Here is a 23417-nt window from a genome sequence, read left to right on the forward strand (position 1 = left end):
AGTCCCTCTGGGCTTCCTTCTTCCTTTCCATTACTAGAATACAAATTATTCTATAAATTTTCCGGCAGAGCTTGTATGCCCCTGGATTTTTCCTGTTGAGACCAGCTCTGAACCTTGACTTACTCCTCTAACTGTTCAACAGTTCATCCCTACTGACTTGTTCTTTGGCTTTTTTTCAATAATGGTTTTCTTTTTGCTTTGATTGTTGTTACAGCCTTTCTCCTAATACACCTTATGGTTAGTAGCATGAATTTACAAGATAGCTGACTGTATAGCATGGATTTTTAATAATTAAAATAAATGATTTAAAAATGATAGTGGCTATTTCATTAATGTATAAAAATTATAGTGGCTTTTTAGTCAATGTACCAGGTACATGTTCCCTCTTGATTAGTGAAAAGAGAAGAGAGGCCTTCCTTAACTACTTGCTACTTCTTTAAAAAACTCTTACCTTCTGTTTTAGAATTAAAGCTAAATATTGGTTCCAAGGCAGAAAATCAGTAAGGGTTAGGCAATTGGAATTAAAGGACTTGCCTAGATGCATACAGCTAGGAAGTATTTGAGTATCTGAGGTCAGATTTGAATCCAGGACTTTCCATTTCCAGGCCAGGCTCTTGATCTCACTGAGCCACCTAAACTCTCCTCTTGCTACTTATCCAACTTATCCACATTAGCCCAGCTCACTGAGCTTACACACTGTAAACCAGAGTTGAGTCAAGAAACCAATATATTTTTCTTTCAGTTAAAAAGGATTTCCTAACCAATGTAATAAATGAGAGGAGGAGGTAATAGCTCAGTATTTTTAAAAAAATAATTTGATGCAATCGTTATGAATTCAATCCTTAACTTACTTCCTTATAACATGGATACCTTACTCCTTACAGCAGTCATCTTTCTAATGGACAATTGGTAAGGATGGGGGGCAGGGAGCAGAGATTGGAAGTGTGGATGAAGCATTTAAGCCCAACAAATGGAAAAAAAAAACCAACTCAAATTGTGAGTGCTACTAATTCATTGTGTTGGTACACTTTTTGTATTAGAAGTCTCAACACTTTCAGAGTCAAAGTAAATTGTTTAGGCTAAGGAAGGAATAAAGATAATTGAAACTTTATATTTAGGGTTTTTTTAATTAAAAAAAGTCATGACTTGATTCTTTTAATTGTGATTCCTGTTATCCAAAGCTATAATGGTTAAGTTTAGGGCTAAGTGACTGATTATCTTTCTCTTATGAGAGGTCAGGAAAGGCTACCATCATGTGTGGGGTGAATATGACTTAGATACGGTTAATTTGTCCTGATTTAAATTGATTTAAAATACTAATTATACTCAATTTAACCAAGATATGAAATGAGTTTATATGATAAAAAACTCAAAGTACCTTTTGATATGAATATAAACTTAATACTTAAAAATTCATTCAGACTTCATTTTAATAAGACATATTGAATATCTTAAATCATTTATTTACTTTGAGTTTTTTAGATTCATTTTGCAATTATATCAGAATACTGAAGGATTTAGTCATTCTATCTTATAAAAGTTAAGTGAAAGTAGATGTTTATAAAAATATTGAGGCAAACCATTTCTAATTCGATTGGTAATTATGGCTATCTTAAAACATATTTTTGGTATCCTACATTAGAAAAATAGAACTCAAAACCATAAATTCTAATAGTTTTATTTAATTAAAACAACAATTTTTTAAAAAGCCTATAAGCTTATTCTAATATATGTAATTTTTTATTTTTAATTCATTATACTTTCAAACAAAAATCAGCCATCTTTAATCAATAGAACATTAAATTGTGTTATACCTTCTCCTTAGTATCTTTACCTTTATTTAATCCCAATAAGCATTTATTGAGAGCCTATGGTACTCAGTACTGTGCTAGGTATTATTGGAAGAAAGGATATAGCATGGAGATCCTGCAATTAAATTACTTGTAGTCTTATTAGGGAAATGAGATATACACATTTAAAATAATTAGCAAAAATAGTGCTACCATACAGACAAGTAAAGTTACAGTAAATCAGAGTTAGGAGCTTTTCTACTTCTTCAGTTACCAAATGATTTCTTAATTTGGAAGGATTTGGCCCCAAAAGATAAGGAGAACATTTTTTTTATCAGTGAATTTTTCTCTAAAATGTTCAAAATGACATAATCCTAAGAAGTAATTGCTTTTTAAAACTGAACTGTCAGTAATCTTCATTAGTATTTGCTGAATCTTTACAGGACTTTCACCAGTTCTTTTATTCTTATTTTATGACTTTTATTATTTTAACAAATATTTATTGAACACCTACTATATGCATGGCATTTTGCAACAACATTAATAAAGAAATATGATATTTCGTCCCAAGAGTTTATAATTTAATTATAGTTCTCCTACATTTTGCATTGGAGTTCATTTCTTGAATAATTTGGCATACCCCCGCCCTACCCCTTCTACTTCATATGCTACTGTTATAGAGCAATGATTTCTGGGTGTCTATGTCACAGCCATCTCTTTAACCAATCAACCAATCTTTATTGAGTGCCTACTATGAACAATATAATATGTATTTTGCTGTGAAAATAAAAAGTTGTATAAGACATGACCTTTCTCTCAAGACATCTACAGTCTTGTTGGGAGATAATTCATGCACAGATTAAGAAATGACCAATAAATAAGGCAGTGCATGAAAAGTATAAGATGAGTAGACCATATAAGTGTTATAGGAATTTAAAAGAAGGAGCTCTGATTTCCACTTGGAGTGGTTAGGGGATGCTTATATTGGAAAAATTTAAACATAGGCTTGAAAAGGGAAATAATTTTGTTCAGGGGGTCTGAGTGGGGAGGGCATTCTATGGTCCTGAGGAACAGTTCGTGCAAAGTTGTAGATGTAGGAAATGTAGAAGTGTTTTTAGGAGATAGGTTTGTCTGGAGATTAGTTACTTTGATGTGAAAGGAGACAAATGGTAAAGTAAAAAATAAGGCAGAAAAACACATTGAGGCTAGGTAGTTTAAGGCATCTTGTGTACATGATTTCATTCTGGTGCTACATTTTGGGAAGGATGTTGACAAAGCAGAGCATCTCAGGTGAACAGGCTAGTGAGAAGACTGGGAGACTGTACCATATAAGGTTTAGCTGAAGGCATTGGACTTGAAGAAGATAAGACTTGGTGTGGGGATGGGAAATTATTGGAAAGCCATCTTGTGAAAGAAGGATTAGACCATTGTTCTAATAGATAAAAAAATGGGTAGAAGCTATAGTGGAAGATTTAGACTTGGGTGTAAAGAAGCATCTTAAAATATCCCATAGATGTGGAATAGGCTACTAGTGGGTTCATCATTACTGAAAGATGTTAGGTGGAGAATGCATGACCTCTTTTCCATATTGTTGGGAGGATTTCTGTTAAGTTTCATGTTGAACTAGCCGGCCTTTGAGGTCCTTTCCAGATATGTAATTCTGTGATTTTTGAGAATGTCAGGTTAAGTAGACTTTAGCTATTAAGGGCTAACATTAATAGTATTGATAATAGAGAACAAGAATTTAGAAGTAGACTATAACCTCTTATTTTTTGTTCATAGTATCTTATAAAAAATATTATACAATGTTATAATTTTAAATATTGCATAATTTAAATACACAACTTAAATCCTGAATATTAGATACTATACAACATGACTTGTCTACTGATTGAGTATTGGGCTTTAGAAATTGAGAAGATCTGAGTTTAAATGCCACCTTAGACATTTATCTATACTTATAGGTTACTTACATAGACTTATTTTTAGGACTTACTCTACTAGCCTTTTCAAGAATGAATCATTTAAAATATAGTGTAGTTTTTGTTTTTGTCTTTTTATAAGCATATTTTTAGAAGAGTGATGGTGATGATGTGGCACTGGTTCTCTTATTTCATCTGTGTGGGTAACCAACCCTTACTGATGCCCATTGGCAAGTTATCTATAACTTCAGGGAATTGCCTATGGTCACCTAGGTAGTATTAGAGGGGGAATCTGAAACCATACTCTATTGTCCACTTTGAAACATGTTATCTTTCAAAAACAAGCATTTTAATTTTTAAAAGTCCCTGTGTAACTAACTTGGTGGTATCACTTGGCCATCAAAAGTCAGAAGTGGCCCTGTTAAGGTTTCAAGGGATGTTGCGGTTTGCTTTCCGTCTGTCAGTGCAGTCAGAGATCATGATGTGAGATGTTGGTAGGTGAGGGTCTGATCAGCAGGTAGGAAAAGTGAAGTTCATGAATGCACAACAAGACAGAGGAAGATACTTTTCTAGGTTTCTGTGTTTTTTCCAGACACTTAAAAAATAATTTGTCATAGAAACACAATGATTTGCATCGTCTTCCTCTGCATTTTTATAGGTAAAACCTGTAATCCATAGTAGGATCAACGTATCAGCAAGATTCAAGAAACCACTTCAGGAACCCTGTACTATCTTGTAAGTTGGTATATTTTGCATTTGGAGCCAGTTAACTCAATGGCTTTCCTTCAATTCACATTTTAGTTGGGTTATTTTGAAAATGGTATCTTTGACTTGTTTGACTCAAGAGCTTTATTTTTCTAGCTTGATCGCTAATGGAGACCTTATAAGCCCAGCATCACGCCTCTTCATCCCCAGAAAAGCCTTGAGTCAGTGGGATCTTGTCCTTGAAATGGTCACAGAGAAAATAACCCTAAGGAGTGGAGCTGTACATAGGTAAGGCACAGAGGTCTTTTCCTATATGAATGAATCCAAAACCTTTTACTATGCTTTTGCCAAATTTGTGTAGCATGGTTTACTAATATAGTTCATGGAGTTGACCCATATTCTTGATTTTGGATTATACCTTTAAGTTAAGAACTACTTTTAAAAGCTTAGCCAATCCAGTCTTAATTTACTTGACTTTCCTTTCAGGGGGGCACTTACAACAGTTATCTGACACTCCAAATCACTGTCCAGTATACAATGAGATAAAGAAATGTGAGGTGTCAGTCTGCATATAAATGTGATAATGAAATTAGAATTAGGAGAGGCAGCAAAGTAATACAGAGGATAGAGCACCAGACTTGGCATTGGGAAGAAGTTTTGGGTTCAGATTTAGTTTTGAACAGTTACTAGCTGTTTGACTCTGATCAAGTCTCTTTATCTATGTTTGCCTAGCCCTTGTTGCTTTTCTCTCTTTGAATTGATACTAAGAAAGAAGGTGGAGGTTTTAAAAAAAAGAAATTAAAGTAGGGAAATGAGAGCTTTTTTTTTCCTGCATGAGCATCATTGCTCAACTAGACTTAAAGATGTTTAATTAGGAAAAGTAGCATGATGGAGTAATGATTTTGGAGTCAAAAGAATTGGGTTTAATTCCAAACTTTGATTTATGTAATCCTGAGCCTCAGTTTATGTGCCCAGGCACTGTCCTAAATGATGGGGACACAAAGAAATGCTTTAAAAAAAGCCCCTGTCCTCGAGCTCACAGTTTAATGGGGAAGACAACATACAAAGAACTATGTACAAATTATACACAAGATAAATAGGAAATAATTAACAGAGGAAAGGCACTATAACAGGGATTGAGAAAGGCTTCTTGTAAAAGGTGGGATTTTAGCTGAAACTTGAATGAAGCCAGGAAGCAGAGATGAGGAAAAAGAGCATTCCAGGCATAGAGGACAGCTAGAAAAATGCCTGAAGCTGAGAGATTGTGCTGTGTCTTGTATGAGGAACAGCAAAGAAGCTGGGATCCCTGCATCACAGAGCATGCTGAGTGGTGGTGGTGATGGTGGTGGTAAGGTACTAACTCAGAGTTGGTAGGAAAGCACTTGGCAAATGTTAAAAAGTTTAAAAAGGCAAAAGGTTATTAATGTGAACTATCATAATGCTATTTTATCAGTTATGGAGGCAGGTTTATATTACAAAGTGAGAACATATCAAAAGTAGCAAAGTTGTGAGATTTGCTTGTTACTGATTTGGGCTCTGTTCACTTAGCCTACATATAAGTCAATGATTACCCAAGGTGGTAGTTATCCTGTGAATAAGTATATTTATCTCTTAAAATATTCTATAGAATCCCTTTTAAACTTCTGTTTTATGACAAAAAAGGAGAATCAATACCTTTTTTTTTTAGCACAATAGTTCTGAAGCCCAGAGCTACCATTAGTGTAAGTTCTTAATCACTGATCCCTACCTAACTGAAGATGTATAAGTAAAACAAATCTAACCTTTTTGTCTTCAGAGTCTTTTCCTATCTAGTCTTTCAGTTTAGGTTACTTAAGTTAACTACCAATTTGGATCTTCATATTTTAAAAGAACCTGAAAAATGAAAAAAAGTTTGGGATCAGATAAAATGCAAGGAAATGAGAATTTGGATTTTAGTCTTGGTGCATTGGATTATACCAACATAATTAAAAAAAAATAAAAATAGTAAAAGGGATCTCAACTCTATATAACTGTACATATCTTGGAATTTTTTTCACTATTTCTTTCATAATATTTTGTATTCCCACTTGTATTTAGTAAAGATTCTGACAAACCTCTGACACTATTTTTAAAATTGAATTTATTTATTTATTTATTCATTTTTTAAAAGCCTTACCTTCTGTTTTGGGATTGATAAAAGTATCAGTTCTAGGTAGAAGAGTGGTAGGCTAGGCAACTGGGATTAAGTGACTTGCTCAGGGTAACATAGCTAGAAAGTTTTAAGGTCTATTTTGAACTCTGGACCTCCCATCTCCAGGCCTTGGCTGATCCTCCTTGCTGCTCTTTTATCAAATGCTACCAATACATATGAAGATAATGGATTGATTAATCCTTTGTGATAATCTCATTTGTGTCTCTGATTATAGCTAATTGCTTTCAGTTAAGTATTTATATCTCAAGCTAACAGAACAAATCCACACTACAAATTTGAACAATTCTATTTGTGGCTTGCCTTTTTATTTTTATTTTATTTTATTTTTTTCCCTTTTTATTTTTAAAGTTTCCTATTAACCTGTTTTTCATATTCTTTGAAAAATGTGACCAACACATATTAAATAGGCTCATAAAGTAATCACTGTTCTTTTAATAAGTAACAGATTAAGTGTAGCTCGCTGCAGTAGTCTTACCGTAAAGGGAGGTTCCTGTAAACCGCTTGATTCTGGCAAAATATCCTGCTCTCTTACTTATGAGGTGGGGAAAAAGCCAAGCAGGCATGCTATGTTGTTCTGCATCATTAATCCTGAAGCTGGGCTGTGTTCCCTCCCTGTCTCCTCACTTTATTTTTGACCCAATTCTCTTTTCATTTCATTGCAGCCCTCTGGCCTTGGGCCATTCCAACAGAGAATGGGGTCAGACAATTTGCCAGTTGGTCTGGTGCATTATTTATTAAAATACATTTCCTAAAATTCTTATAAATATTTGTGTAAATATTTCATCAATGAAGATAAGCTCTGACTTAAAGCACAAGTCCCTTATGAGTTCTGTATTTAGGATAAAGATTATAGACTCAGAATTGGAAAGGAAATTAGAGGTGATCTAGTCCAACCCTGCCATTTTGCAGATGAAGAAACTGAGGTCTAAAGAGTTCAACTTTCCCAAGGTTATACTGAAGCCTTCCAATTCTAAATCTGTCACTCTTAGGATTGCATCAAGCTGATTTCTTTAACTCTGTGACAGTAACAGGAATTTCTTACACAGAAGGACAAGTTGATATAGGAGAACCGGGCTCTGAGTTAAGTGGTGGAAAGCCCTGGACCACGAGTGTTTGAATTCTAATTCTGACATTTAATAGTTGCATGATCCTTGATGTCATTAAGTTTCTCTAAGTTTTATGTCTTTTCAAATGTAAAAAAGCTACCTTCTGATTCCTAGGGTTGTTGTGAGGAAAACCTTAGAGGTCTGTAAAAGGGGGATTAATTATAATTAGGTTTTCTCATTCACTCAATGTCTGATTTTATTAAACAGCAACTCTCTTGACTGAATCTCAATATGATTTTTATCTTCGGTAAGCATTTAACCTTGGTGGTAGTATTTATCAACCAAATATGATAGCTCTGAATACGGAACCATATAAATAATGAAAAATTTCAAAAACCCAATTTTGAGCAAACATTTGAATGCTAATAAATCTAATTGTTTGTCACTAATATTTTGACAGACTTTATACATTAGAAGGAAAACTTGTCCAAAGTGGGTCAGAGTTGGAGAATGGACAGTTTTATGTAGCGGTTGGCAGAGACAAATTTAAGAAATTGCCTTACAGTGAATTACTTTTTGACAAGTCAACAATGAGAAGGCCATATGGGTAAGTTCTCATCCTTTTTTAATGGCTAACATATTTTATTAGTTATTTCAGTAGGCCATTTGCTGACCACCAATAAGTTTCACATTTAATTGGAATTCTTATTTATATGTCAGGATTCCAAGAATTAGTATCTTTACGGCTGTGATAAAATAAGTGGTATTTAAGAAAATCCAGTTTTCTGGGTCTAGGGAAGTTCACATGGATTTTATATTGTGTACTAAGCATGAATGAATTTAATTTTTCTAATTCAAAAGATCTACAATAATGAACATAAAGCATCAAAACTAATGGGAGCTTTAGAAATATCTTAACAATGTAGACAGAAAAAATTGTTTTTCAGTATGGCTCAGGGAGAAACAGGAACTACTTTTTGAAAATGACCAGTTTTTCATGTGCCTCTTTTTATAATAAGACTGAATATTTCACATGGTATATCGTACTTGTGAAGAGACTCAGTTGTTAGTTGTATAGTTAGTGTAGGTAAATTTTTTTATTTCTAGTTACAGATGTATTTTTTTTCTAGTTGAGAATGCAATATGGGTAATTTCCATTCATTTATGATGGATATTATATTTTTGCTTCCAGAACAAAATCTTTAGGGCCAGCTAGATAGAATAGTGGATTGAGAGCCAGACCAAGAGAATGGGAGGTTCTGAGTTCAAATCTGACTACACATGCTTCCTTAGCTAGCTCCATGATTCTGGGCTAGTCACTTGACCCCAGTTTCCTAGCCCTTACTCCTCACCTGCCTTGGAACCAATATTTAGTATTGATTCCAAGATGGAAGATGAGTGTTTTTAAGGAAAAAAAAGAATAGGACCTTTGCAAGAATTTTAAAACTATAAATATAAATTGATTTAGACCCATGACCACTATAAATCACTATCACTGAATGAGTTGGTTGTCCTTGCCAGGTTGACTTCCTCTTCTGGCCATTTTTAGCCAATGGGCATTGAAATGAAATAGAGGATAGTAATTACCTCATTCTTTTTGTATATATCCTACTTTTTTACTATGATCTAAATTTTAGAGGACAGGAAAAGAAATGATTTGAATCCCACTGATTCAGATTTCATAATAACTGGGAAGGAAGACAATGTCAACAAAATTTCAAAGGGTGATGGTATTTAAACTAGAAGAAAACAAAGGTTTTCAGGTAACATAGAAGCACCAACTGGTATTTAATCATAAACCACTCCATTAAAAAAACTTTGATAAAAAGTGACTTCTGTTTGTTAGCCATCTCTTTGCTAATCTACTTTAAGTTGCATATACTTGAAAAGAATTAAAATTGCTTTATTTTAAAGTATCATATGAACCATACTTCCTTACCAGTACAGATGAATCTTAAGTCCCAATCAGTAAGGTTTTAAAATAAGTATATTTTGTTACCTTTCATTTAGTGGAATTGGGGAATGGGAGTCTAAAGTGGACTTTCTTCAACTATGCATCCATTTAATATACAGCTTTAGAATCTTAAAATCTCCTAAGATTTTTGTGGATATTAGCAATTTAAATCTACTTAAACATACCTTGCAGAAAGTGCCTACAATTCTCCAACCACCTTTCCCCATAAGAGTTATGTATTTAATGTCATTATTTTTTTACTACTTAAAAAGTACAACTCAGCCTGGAAAGTAGCATTTCAAACTTTGGGATTTAAAAATTTCAGTTCTTTGAAATAAATTTTAAAATGTTCCTAAAAGCCTATAGGCAAATTTAAATTAAGGAACTATGTAGGAAAATGTGGTCAACAGATTTTTCCCACTTGAATTAGCATTTTTCTGGGTACTTGTGACTAAAGCGTGAGCAGACAGTAGATTAATGTATTTACCATGGTACTGTGAACAGTATCTTATAAGAAAATATTTCAATGATTAAATTATGATTTCTTTCTGCAGTCAGAAAGCCTCTTCATTACCTCCTATTGTTGGATCCAGAAAATCTAAAGGGAGTGTAAGTATCAGATGCTATAGTCTTTCTACTTAATGTTTTGAGTTTCCAGAGGATGCAAAGAGACTGTCCTTTGGGTTTCAATTAAATCAGAAGATAAAACTAAGCTACCTAGTAATATAGTTGTGATTATATGAGCTAAACTTATAATGTTAAAGCTAGAAGAATAGATATTTGAGACCCAAACTCTAAATTTTGCTACAGAAAAGCATCATTGGTGGGAGTGGGGGGATATAAGTGAGTAAAACATAGCTGATGTGGAACTAAATGTTTTTCAAGTGGTACATTGGTCTGTATGTTGCCCTTTCGCTAATTTTTAAGTCATGCTTGAACCCTGGACAGAATCAATAATATGGTCAACATCATGCTGATTCAGACCAGTGGTGTATCCTTCTTTCTTTATATTAATGGTAGTGACAAAGGGAGTTTTCTTTAAAAGTGTGGTAGTCTCCCATTTTTATATCACAGAAGTTTAAGAATATAACTTACCTAGACTTTCTTAATAATCTATAATGTATTTTTCATCCATTAATTCATCTAAATCATTCCCAAGACTTTGAGTTGATATTTATATTTGGGTCCTGGGACTGCCACCAGCTAACTATGTGACTGAATGAATCACCTGCTCTAATTTTCCTGTCTCTAAAATGATCATAAAACTGACATTATTTATGTTACAAAGTTAATGTGAGGAAAATGATTATTATACTACAAAGCTCTTTAAAAATGTATCCTAACATTACATTATGTCCACTTTTATTTACCATTATATGGAAATATGCATATATAACCACATATATCTACTTATACTTACCATACAATGGTAAATTCTATAATGTCTAAGTATCAGGGGATTAATTATCTCTTATCATATGACATTCATATTGATAAAAATTTAATGAGTTGAGAGACACTGGACTGGATGCTGATAAGCCATAGAATAGCATAGTAGGAAGAACTTTTGTCTGAGAGACAGGAGATCTAGTTTAAAATCCCTCTATGACTCAACATCTGATTTTTCTGTCACTCAAATGTGTTATCTATAAAATGAGAGTGGCAGTTGTTTTAAGTAACCTCTGAGGTCCTTTCTCATTTGATAATTTTGTGGTTTTCTGAGATTTGGTATTTACTGATATGTAACTTAACTTGGCTGTGATTGTAAGGACTTACTGATTCTCCTATTTTGGTCAAATTATTTAATCAAACAGCTGGATTGACTTTTTGCCCTACTGAATTAGCTAAATTGAGGTATTAATTTGGCATTGCAGACCTAGTTGTAGCCAAGAAGTTGCAGTTTCCCTGATAATTAACTTTGTCTAATTGTCTTTAGTTTTTTCCTTATCTTAGCTAAAATACTCTAAAGTTATTAAAATATTTAAAAATTCTAGGTATGAACATAATGCTATTAGCATGTGAACTAACCAGTAAATTTTTTTGGAGAGAGCCAGATTACCGTAGTGGAAAGAGTGTTATATTTGGCATTTGGAGAGAACTGACTTTAATACCTGCTTCCATCATTATTTAAAGGATCATGATCAGCTATGGTAAAGCCAGCTTACCTTTCTGAGCCTCAGTTTTTTCATCTGTGAAGTGGGCATAACAGTATCTATTGCATCTATCTTACAGGGTCATTGTGAGGATCAAGTAAGATAATAAATAGCAGTAAAATTGTTTTCATCTTCAAAGCACTATATAAATGCCAATCATTATTATCATGATAATGTGTAATGTGTAATGTGTAAGGCTGTAATATATAAGACTGGGTACTCTGAGGGTATAAAAGAATATAAGATTCAATTCTCATCCTAAGACAGTTTATAATCTCTGTGAGAGGCAAGAAACATACAAAAGAAAATAGTTAAAAATGTAAAGCGATCTATGATGATTTCAAATGAGCGTCAGAACTTCAAAGAGGAGAAGGAACACTTGGCTGGTAAAAGGGGGAAATATTAGGGATGAGGAAGAATAAAAGAAAAGAGTAAAAGAAAAGAAGGCAAAGGAATTCCAGTTGTGGGGATTAGCACAATCAAAGACAATGAATAATTAGCAAGTGGTTGGGGGAAGATGAGTCACCTGGAGTGGAGATTTTTCATTTGGGGAGTTGTGTTTCAGTCATTTCAGTCATGTCTGATTCTTCATGACCCCATTTAGGGTTTTCTTGGCAAAGATACTAGTGTTGTTTGCCATTTCCTCTCCAGTTCATTTTACAGATGAGGAAAGTGAGGAAAATGTATAAAAAATTGTCAACAGCCTTCCCATTACTTGCTTCTTTTTAATATTCTCCTGCAATCAACTACCTTTTAGTGCAGCTGTTCAGAGGACATCTCTGAAAGGGGGGTGGGTGGGACATAAAGTGCTTGCAAAACTTATTTCTTTATAGCCGACAGTTCCTTATTTCTCAATCAATCATTCAGTCAACAAGGACTTATGTACTTGGCCCTAGAGATACCAATATAGGAAATAACTTAGGAACTTAAATTCTAATATGGAAGATAACAAGTACATTTATAAGTATATGAGAAGGGGCAGCTAGGTGGCATAGTGGATTGAGAAGCTAGGCTTAGGGATGGGAGGTCCTGGGTTCAAATATGGCCTCAGACACTTCCTAGCTGTGTGACCTTGGGCAAGTCATTTAACTCCCATTGCCTAGCCATTACTGCTCTTCTGCCTTGGAACCAAATCACAGCATTGATTCCAAGTTGGAAGGGAAAGGTTTGAAGATGTATATGCAGAGTAAATAAAAATTAATGTAAAATAATTGAATATGAGGGTGTTTGGGAGAGAGGGCACTAGCAATTGGAGGGGAGATAAGGAAAGACCTTTATTTAGAAGGTGGTACTTGAGCTGCTTCTTGAAAGAAGAGAGGGCTTCTGTGAGATAGAGGTAAGAAGAAATTTCATTCCATTTATGGGGATGTTTGAAAGATTATGGGCTGAAGTAATACCTCTGGGCATTAGGTCCAAGGCTTTTCCTTGATTCTGAGAAGAAAGCAATTTTTTGTACTTGAAGGAATGAAGATAAAGATCCCCAGATACTAATAAGAAGGAGGTCAGTCAGTAGTGATTCAAGGAAGAAGAGTCCTAGTTGTAGCAATTGACATCTCCTAGCTGCTTAACACTTTGGCCATATTCCAGCCTTATAGGAACATAGAGACATGTTGTCCCACTTTGTACCCACTTCTCATTTCCATCTCTTAAAATTCTTGACATCCTGTAATTCTCAGCACAGGTACATCCCCCTTCAGGAAGTCCTTCCAGAGCTCCTAGTTGTTTTTGCTCTTTCCTCTCTCAAATGATCTATATTTACTTCTCTGTTTTATATGTTTTGTTCCCTACTCAAATATATATTCCTTGAGGAAAGGCACTGGTATTTATTTATTTTTGGTGTATTTTTAAAAAATGAAGTGACTCTCCTAGCATGTTACAATTGTAGGTACTAAATAAACATTTGTTTAATTGAATAAAAATGAAGATTAGTTATGTAAAATAGTTATTATAACATAACCATGATATGGCCTATATTTTGATGTAGGATTTAATAACTTAAAATGATGATGCTTATTCTTTTGGAATACCCTATTAAATCTTTGAAGAAAGAGTTAAAAAAAAGATATAGTTGTTTTGTTGTTCTTCCATACTATTTTAAATTACATACTTTTTGAAAGATTATTGGATACTAAAACATGGAAAACTACATTATCATATCATTTGGCAAGTGGAAAATTTAAGATTTCTAATGAATCACTGCTAATATAAGTCAAAAGGAAAATGTGTGATTTTCAGAAACTTAGTTTACATATAACTTTTCAGGAGTTAAATCCACTGCATCAAATGTGGTATAAGAGCATCTTTAACAAAGGGAGGCTTTGATTGCTCTATAAAAACATCTGTTTAATTTACTGCTAATGAGTAAGGAGCAACTCAGGAAAGTCTCAGATCTCCTGAGTCCTAATGGCTCAGGAGGAATAAGAGTAAAGAAAAAATTCTAGAGGAATAAGATGATGAGAGAGGAACCCCAAACTTGCACTAGAAGCATTCTGCCTTGTAGGTAATCTTGAGTGGAGTCAGAAAAATGGTTATTTACTAAAGTAAGAAGAAATAAATTTTGATTTTAGTTTAAGAAAGAAAAAAATAGCAAATGAATACTTTGAAATTCAAATCATCAGGGTTTACAAAGAGTCCTATATTAGACATCAGAGACTTACACCCAAATCCACCTTTACTTCTTACAACTGTGTGTCCTGTGGACAAGTTAATCAGCCACTTTGGACCTTACTTGTGCTATCAATTGAGGGAGTTGGATTAGTTTATCTCCAAAGTCTCTTCAACCTCTAAATCTTTAAAAAATCATGAGATGAGGAATTCCTTGGCTAGCCAAGTTGTTACACTATAGAATGAAGGTGCCCTCTAGTGTTCATCATATAAAAATTGACAATTAAAGACTTCTAGTTTCTCTGTTCACTTTTTGTTCTTTATGCCTTACAATTCCATAGACTATAACATTTTTCCACTCTTTAATTTTTTTCTAAGATCAAGATTTTGGGTTTCTACCCCCTATTCTGATGCTTCCTTGTGTTACTGAGGAGTGTGTGTGTGTGTGTGTGTGTGTGAGAGAGAGAGAGACAGACAGACAGACAGACAGACAGACAGACAGACAGACAGACAGGCATTCAGACAGACAGGCATTCAGACAGACAGGCATTCAGACACAGAGGGAAAGGAAATAATGTCATGGAGTGGAAAGAGACTGAATTTGGATTCTGTACCTGAATTTAAATCATCCTGGATCTGCACTTTACTACTTTGTGTGATTTTGGATAAGTCATTTATCTTCTCTAACCCACAATTTTTACATCTATAAAATGAAGGAGTTGTACTTGATTACCTCCAAGGTCCCATTTAGCCATAAAAATTTTAATTCTCTGATGTAAGTGGAAGTACGAAGTCTCAACGACCCCACTAAACTCAGAAGGTTTAAGAATCAATTACTGGGAGCTGCTAGGTGGCTCATGGATTAAGAGCCAAGCCTAGAGATTGGAGGTATTGTGTGACTTTGACTTCCTAGTTGTGTGACCTTGGGCAAGTCACTTAATACCCATTGCCTACCTCTTACTGTTCTTTTTCTGCCTTGGAACCAATACACAGTATTGATTCTAAGATCGAATTTTAAGGGTTAAAAAAATCAGTCCATGACAGACATGCCTGATTATCATATGACAAGTCACTCTCATATAATAAGGGTGATGCTTTTTTTTTGGACCACAGCAATTCATGAAACTATTTAAGGATTCAAGGGATTGTAATCCACTTAAGAGGATTATAGCTTTTTTTAAATATTAGAAAAAATTTGGGGAAGAATACTATAGAATTAAGGAAACATAGTCTATTTAAAATGATTGTAAATTACTTTGCAGACATGTTAAGCAAAATGCTTTTTATGACTCTAAAGAGATTTTTAGCCTTACTTTTATTGTTGAAGAAATTGAAGCCCATCATAATTATATTTCTCTCCTTGTGATAGAGTCAAGGATAAGAAATCAGCATGCATGAGTCAGTGTTTAGCCTCTTGGGTTGCACTTTCTCCCTCTGTAAGCATCTGAAAATTGCAAATTGTTAAGTATGTTCAGTGAAGCAAAACTCATCTTGAAATTATTTTAAGCTTGAAATGACATAATATAACCTTTTAAAAGTTCTAGTTAGAAAAAATGTTTGCCCTAGTAAACTAAAGAAAAAAAAAATCTAAGCTAAGATAGACTCAACACTGCACAGTGATAAGATATCTCAAGAATCATTGGAATATGGCTATGAAATTACTATGAAAATTGGACCACTGCTGAGATAATGGTTCCCAAACTGATTCTCATTGGGCCATTCTTTTGTTTTGATTTCTCTTTTATGCTTTTATACATGTCAATATATAAAGGCAGTTAGGTGTACTGTACAGGTAGTGTCATGGTATACCAGAGCACTTCACCTGTAATCAGGAAGACTTGAGTTTGAATTCTATCTCAGATATTGCTAGTTAGCTGTGTGACCCTGAGCATATCACTTAACTTTTGTCTGCCTCAGTTTATTCATCCATAAAATAGAAATAATTATAATAAAAGCACCTTTTCCCTAGTTGTGAGGATAAAAATAGATAATATATAAAGTGATTTGTAAACCTTAAAGTTCCATATAACAATAATAACTATATGATAATATATTAATGCATGGTATAATAATACAATATATAACTATACCTAGTACATATAATAACAAATGTCATCATAATGGCTCCAGCACCATCATCACCATCCTTGGAATGTATTTTCTCTATACTTTTCCTTGTTGAAATCCTCTTAGATGTGTCTAGTTCTGTTGCTACCTTCATGAAAGAAAATTTTTCCTGATGTCCATAGTTGAAAGCTTCAGATTTCTTCTTCCTCTTTAGATTTTTTAAAAAAATAACATCTTCTCTGGGTCCTTACTTTTTTAACTCAGTTCAATAAACATTATACCAAGTACAAGTTATGTACCAGGCAGTGGGGATAGAGAGACCTCAAAATGTTTATGGATCAGTGTAATACAACATGTTGGGAATGTTGGAATGGGGCAAGCTAGTGTTCCTGAAAAACTCCAGGCAGGAGAAAGACATGTTTACCAGAGGCACCGGGGAAAGCAGCATTGATACCATGCTTTAGAAGAAGACAAGGATCCTAAAAGGCAGAGATGAGGGTGTTCCCTTCAGGCTTACATGAAAACTATGAAGAAAGGAGTTGTCAAGCTGAGTTTGGAAAATGAAAGTCTAGTTTGGCTAGAATGTGGACCTATTGTGAAACAAAACCAGCAAGGTAGTTTGGAGCTTTAGATGCCATCACATCTTGGCTTATATCATGTATTTATGTGAATGCCTATCATGGTTTAGTGGAAAGAGCACTGGATTTGTAATCTAGGGATGTGGGTTTGAGTACCAGTTCTGTTATTGTCTGAATAAACTTAGATATCAGTTAAGTCAAGTCAAGTCAGCAACTATTTATTCAATGCCTGATATTTGCCAGGCATAGTGCTAAATTTTACAGATACAAAGAAATGCAAACATAGTTCCACCTTCAAGGGGCTTATAATATTATTGGAGAGATAACATGCAAATAATTATGTATACATAAGATCTATACATGTGCATGTACATCTCCCTCCTCTCCCCATTTCAGTGCTGTACCTCTGCCCAGGGAGAATTGAGTAGTACTCTTAACTTCCCATTCCTAAATATTTTTCCTTTTTAAAAATACAGAATTGGATTAGCTTTTGTGGTTGCCATATCACACTGTTGACTCATTGTGAGCCCATAGTTCCCTGCTTCCTCATATTCTATTTATGGAAATTATTTTTTTAAGTTAAAAAAATAGGATATCACATTTCTATTTCATTTTATCTCATTAGATTTGATCCTGAGTTCTATTTGAGATTTTTTTGAATCTTGACTTGATCTACCAACATATTAACTCTCCTGAGCTTATTTCAAATTTGATTATCATTGGCATCTTATATCTTTTATCTATGTCACTAACAGATATAGATTACTACTGAGGGAGACATCCATACAAGAACATTTGTAATGTGCTCTATAACCTCAAAGTACCATACACATACATATAAGCTATTATTACTCTAGAGTCTCTGAAATGTCTTTGAGTTCTAAGAAAAGTTAGTAATTGAGTGTATCTCTGATGAGACAACACTGAAGAGGAAAGAGAGGAGCAAATTATCTATCTTTACAATATTGTCGTTATTGTATAAGCTGCCCTCATGGTTCTGCTTACTTAGCTCTGCATCAATTTAAAAAAGGCTTCTGAGGTTTCTCTGAAACTTGTTGGTTTCTTTAGTCAATTGCCCTTCCACCCTCTTCTTTAGAATTGTTCTTCTTTGATTTTTCAGGATTTCTTTATTCCTCCTTGACTGACTTGATCGAATTTTAAGCTATGGAATATTACCTATCTTTTTTTTCTCAAGTTTCTGAAATCCGAGTTCCAATCTTTGAGAGAACATGTCAGGCTCACCTGTATATTACATTTTAAGATGGAACACTGACTTCTTAAGGTTTTTGTCCATTCCAGACCAAAAACTAATTCTTCCCTGAAAATCATATCTGGAATAAAATGTGACTTTTGTTGGTTGCTATGCTTTTTATTTATTTACTTAAAAAAATTAAACCCCTTACCTTCTATTTTAGAATTTGTACTAATATCAGTTCTGTTATGAGTAAGATTAGATTAGCTACTTATATTTTCCTACAGTTCCAAGGCAGACGAGAGTAAGGGATAGGCAACTGGGTTTAAATGATTTGCCCAAGGTTACATAGGAAATATCTGAGGCCAGATTTGAACCTAGGTGCTCCCATCTCCAAGTCTGGTTTTCTGAACTGCCTAGTTGCCTTGATTCCTCTGCTTTTGTAGGATGAAATTAAAATTGAGGCAAATCAAGAAAGTTGCTTTGCTCTGGATATTTGAAGTCACCAATCCCTATGATATGGCTCTCGTGCTAGACTTGACTTATGATCTGTTTCTCAATACTTCTACAAGTCCTGGGAATACCCAGGAAATCATAGTCATCACCTCATTAAGGATTTCTAGTTATTTTCCTTGTCACTCATATTCTCTGCATTTGTGTAAACATCTTAAGGCCGTGAATTTTTATTATGAGACCATTTTCTCTGATCAGAGGCATACTTTGCTCTTCTTTTTAATGTTATCTTCTTTATGGTATCTAACTTTGGTGGCTATCAAGTTTTTTCTTTGACTCTTCTTTTCCAGACATTGCTGATTTCAAAGACATATCAGAGTCTCTAGAATGACAAATAATAGTTTAAATGCACATATATGCATATATATGTAGTATTTTGGGGTTATAGTACATATTAAAATATGATTTCATTATTGAATTACATGCCCTAGATATTCTAATACTTCTAATACAAACAAAACCCTAATTAGTACCTATGTGGCCTTGGATGAGTCATTTCATCTTTCTAGACCTCAGTTTTCTTAGATTAGAATAAGAGTATTAAAATTAATGGCATTAAAATGAGAAGATTAGAATCAATGATCTGTAAGTTTTCTTGAACTTTTCAATTTATATTTTAAAACATTTTATAACTGGCTACGATCTTTTATAAGCAGATGTATGCCCTTTATATGTTACGACCTTACATCCAGTGTTCTTTTATTACACTATGCCTCTCAGAAATTTTAATTACTGTTAAGTAGAACTAGAACTTTATTTCTCATCCCTCTAAGATAAGGAGGGCTTATTATCTGGACCTGCATGATTTTTCTCTTTCTCTTTCTTCCTCTTCCTCTTTTGTGAGGAAACATTTTGCCTTCAGAACTGTAAAAGCAGAGCTTGATCTAAGGATTCCCATTCATCTTGTTCCATTTTATTCCTAATAAGTATTGCAATACATTCTTTATTTTAAAGTTGGTTTTCTAATCACTTGAGAAGGGATTTTTCTTCTATCTAAATTTTTTTATTCAATTTTGGCACATCAGTTATCTTTGTACAAATTTCAGGATGAATAAAGCATATAAAAACAGTCTGAAAAAATAAAGTGGTAGAGCTTGTAGTTTTGAGTCCAGTAATTGTTTATTATTATTTTTTGTAGTTTTGAACTTGTAATTGCATTATTTTTTCTTCCTTTGACGTTGTGGCTCATAGTTGTGGAACACTTAGAAAACTTGAGTATTCATTAATGCAGTAATTAAACTTCACTTAATTCAATTAATAATTAAATAGAATGCAATCAGAATGGTAAGTATAAAAAAGTGTTTTATACTTGGATGGTTTTGGTGTTAATAAACATGCATAATTCTTTTTCTTATGGGCTATAGAATTCTAAAGCTGTGAATTTTTCCTTTTTTAATTGTGTAAGTAACTTAAAACTCATTAAGTGTTTCTAGGTTGTTGAGCAGACATATTTATTAAGAGCTATAATATAATAAAATGTAATCCAGGATGATTTGTTTGTCTTTTTCTATAACATTTATTTCTAAGTGGCAGTGTAGTTTTCCAGATATTGCACATAGATTGTGATGATACAGTTGACTTTGGGAGCAACGGGATGTAATTGGTCAGGTATTATGAGTCACTTGAATGATAAGTTATTTGAGGAAGTGGCAATTGAATCTCAGAACAAGGCTCCTGAGAATTGTGCCTGCCCTGGATAGAAGAGGGATTATATTTCTGTTATCAGAATGGTTGTTTCTTGGAGGTTAAATCTAGAGTCCTCAGTGGTTGCCACAAATGTGGTTCTCCAGGAGTGGTGTGTGTATAATGGCCATGAGTTATGCCACTTTCCTATCTCATCTTAGTGACTATGACACTGAGGGGCCCAAGATGTAGTGATGAAAATTTCCCAAATGTGTATGACATTTATCCCTGGGTACCCTGTGGCATCTGGCAACCAGAGGCTAAAGTGCTTTGTATTGAACTGGATATGTGGGGGACAAGGTAGTTATCTTCCTTCCTTTTTCTTCTAGGAAGAGTGAGTAGAAATTTGGGTAGTGCTTTCCTCAATTTCCTTCACCTCAGATGTATATTCATCTATTTCTTTAGTGGTTGTCCTGGGGTTTATGGCCCAGAGATTGTGGTAATTATAATTACAGGAAGGAGATTAGCTATCTTTTACAAAGGTTGTTGTAAATGTATGTGTACAGAAGAGAGTGCCCTTAAATATTTTCAATAGTACTAGTCATAATCAAGGGTCTAGATCTGTGATTTCTTTGGAATAGGTGAGGAAACTCCTGTTAATTTAGGTTTAATACTGCCTGTTTGTAGGATTATAAGATTAGAATTATAGAATTAAATTTATATATATATAAATTATATATGTAAAATACATTACCATCATTAAATTATTAATCTGATCGAATTTATTCTTATTCAATCTGCATTAATTTATATTAATTTATTATCATTTAGCATACATAATAAAATATTTAATATATTAATGCCAATTAAATTAATTCTATTTAATATTATATTCAATAATTAATGTTAATTAAATTAATATATTAATATAATTATGAATAATAATATACAAAATACTGCAACCAATCAATTAATTTAGGGTTAATTATTAAAATATAATTAAATATATAAATATAATTAGAATTATAATGTTAGAATCTTATTAGAATCTAATTAATTAATCTATTTTAATTAATTGATAATTAATGGTTTAATTAATTAATCAGTTATGATCTTATTATTAGACTAATCTCTGTGATTAGAATTAGAAGTCTTAGAATGTTGCTTTAGATTATTGAGAGACTTAAGTGACACGTCCAACATTATACAGCTGGACGATGTCAGAGGAAAAATTTGAACCTGTTCTTCTTGGTTTAAGGGCCAGCTCTCACTATATCAAGTGACTGTATGATGATAGTGGTGATAGTTAATGCTTATATAGCACTCTTAAGTTTTGGAGTGATTTTTGCATGTATTAATTATCTCATCATGTACTCCTAATAACTCTGTGTGGTAAGTACTACAGGTATTATTAATCCCTATTTTGCAGATGATGAATCTGTGATTCAGCTAGGTCATAGTCATCATACAACTAGTGCCAGAGGCAGAATTTGAATCCTGGTTTCTCCTCTCTGTTAAGTTTAGTATTCTTTCTATCCTTTCATGTTGCCTCTCTAGTAATATGGTATATTTTTCAGAATAACAACATAGCTTGCTAATTAATTTTTTTGCAAATTAGCTGAGAATATCACAAGAATTATATTATTTAGAATTTGATTCTGTATTCTCCATGAAGTGATTATATTGAGAATTCCTCCCCACACACATATTGACCAAATGAGTATTTTCCCTTCTGTATGTGGAAAAAGAAAAATATTTCTACACAACTTAAAATCTGATATTAAAGATAATAGGATCATAGATTTAGAGTTGTATGGGGATCCATACATTATATTATTATATAATATATGTGGTTTATAATATTATATATAGTATTATAATAGTATATTATAATAATAGCTCACATCTACCTATAACACTTGTTAAAAAAACAAAACCCCATACCTTCTGTTTTAGACTCAATACTGAGATTCACTTCTAATGCAGAAGAGTGATAATGACTAGGCAAACAGGGTGAAGTGACTTGTCCTGGGTCACATAGCTAGGAACTGTCTGAGGTCAGATTTGAACTCATGACCTTCTGACTTTAGGCCTGGTAACTCTGTCTTCTTTGCTACCTAGTTGCCTTTTGGAGATCCCTTTTTAAGATGGGGAAACTGAGACTTTGGTTAATTTGTTCAAGGACGCACAGCTTTTAAAATATCAGACTCAATATTCAAAGCCACTTCTAGTAATCTTTCCATTAAACAACATGGCCTCTTTCTTAAGGTAGGAATAAAATAAAACATAATGAAAGAGATTCTAGCCTTTTTTGGGGCCTTTTTTGCAACTAGTAAATATTATTTCTTGGGGGAAGTCATTCTTTGCTTGAAATTAATAAGAAAGATCCATTTCTTTTTCCATTTAGGGAAATGATCGTCAGTCCAAGTCAACTATTGGTTCCAGTGACAATTCATCCCCTCTGCCTCCCAAGAGAAGAGGAAAGAAAGAGGAACTTTCGCATTCAGAAAAACCTGGTAAAGTGAAACAAAGTACAAATCCAAAGACACCAACACCTGTGGTAACACCACCAAACAACGGTAAGTTCTGTGTTTCTGATTGTGTTGTCAGCTTTGTTGTATAGACCATGGCCCTAAGAAGCCAAGGTCAAGGATGATGCAATCTTTACATGGACAAGTCAGTGTCTACTCTGTAAAATGAGCAACAAATTATATGTGTGTGTGTATATATTTAAAATTGAAATATGATAAATTATTGGAGGCATACATGGAGGTTCTGGGATTCCTTTCAAATCTAATCAATTCAAGTCAACTTTTATGAAGCATTTCCTCTGTCCCAGGTGCTATGATGGGTGCTGGTGGAGATGCAACCTTTAGATAAAAGCCTGGTCTTGTCTTTACGGAGCTTACAGTCTAGTTGCTGACCCTGAAGGGTGCTGTCTTTTTTTAATATCTGTTTTTAAGTAGGTGTATGGAGCATGGAACATCATGAAATCACTTGTTTTAAGGCTGAGTGGTGGTTCCCTATATGTATAAAACATATGGATAATGTGTGTGTGTGTATATATATATATATAAAT

General features: G+C 33.6%; 1 protein-coding gene across 1 annotated transcript in view; it reads left to right on the forward strand.

Moving 5' to 3' along the window:
• The first annotated feature begins 4200 nt into the window (after window positions 1-4200).
• DCDC2 (doublecortin domain containing 2) overlaps window positions 4201-23417 on the forward strand; it is a 163220-nt gene continuing 144003 nt past the window's right edge. The window contains exons 1-6 of the mRNA XM_044683530.1: window positions 4201-4206; window positions 4371-4447; window positions 4574-4705; window positions 8115-8261; window positions 10163-10217; window positions 22746-22917. Coding sequence (XP_044539465.1) covers window positions 4201-4206; window positions 4371-4447; window positions 4574-4705; window positions 8115-8261; window positions 10163-10217; window positions 22746-22917 — 589 coding nt within the window. The remainder of the gene's footprint in view (window positions 4207-4370; window positions 4448-4573; window positions 4706-8114; window positions 8262-10162; window positions 10218-22745; window positions 22918-23417) is intronic.

Source organism: Gracilinanus agilis, chromosome 1 (assembly GCF_016433145.1).
Source record: "Gracilinanus agilis isolate LMUSP501 chromosome 1, AgileGrace, whole genome shotgun sequence".
Taxonomy (NCBI): Eukaryota; Metazoa; Chordata; class Mammalia; order Didelphimorphia; family Didelphidae; genus Gracilinanus; species Gracilinanus agilis.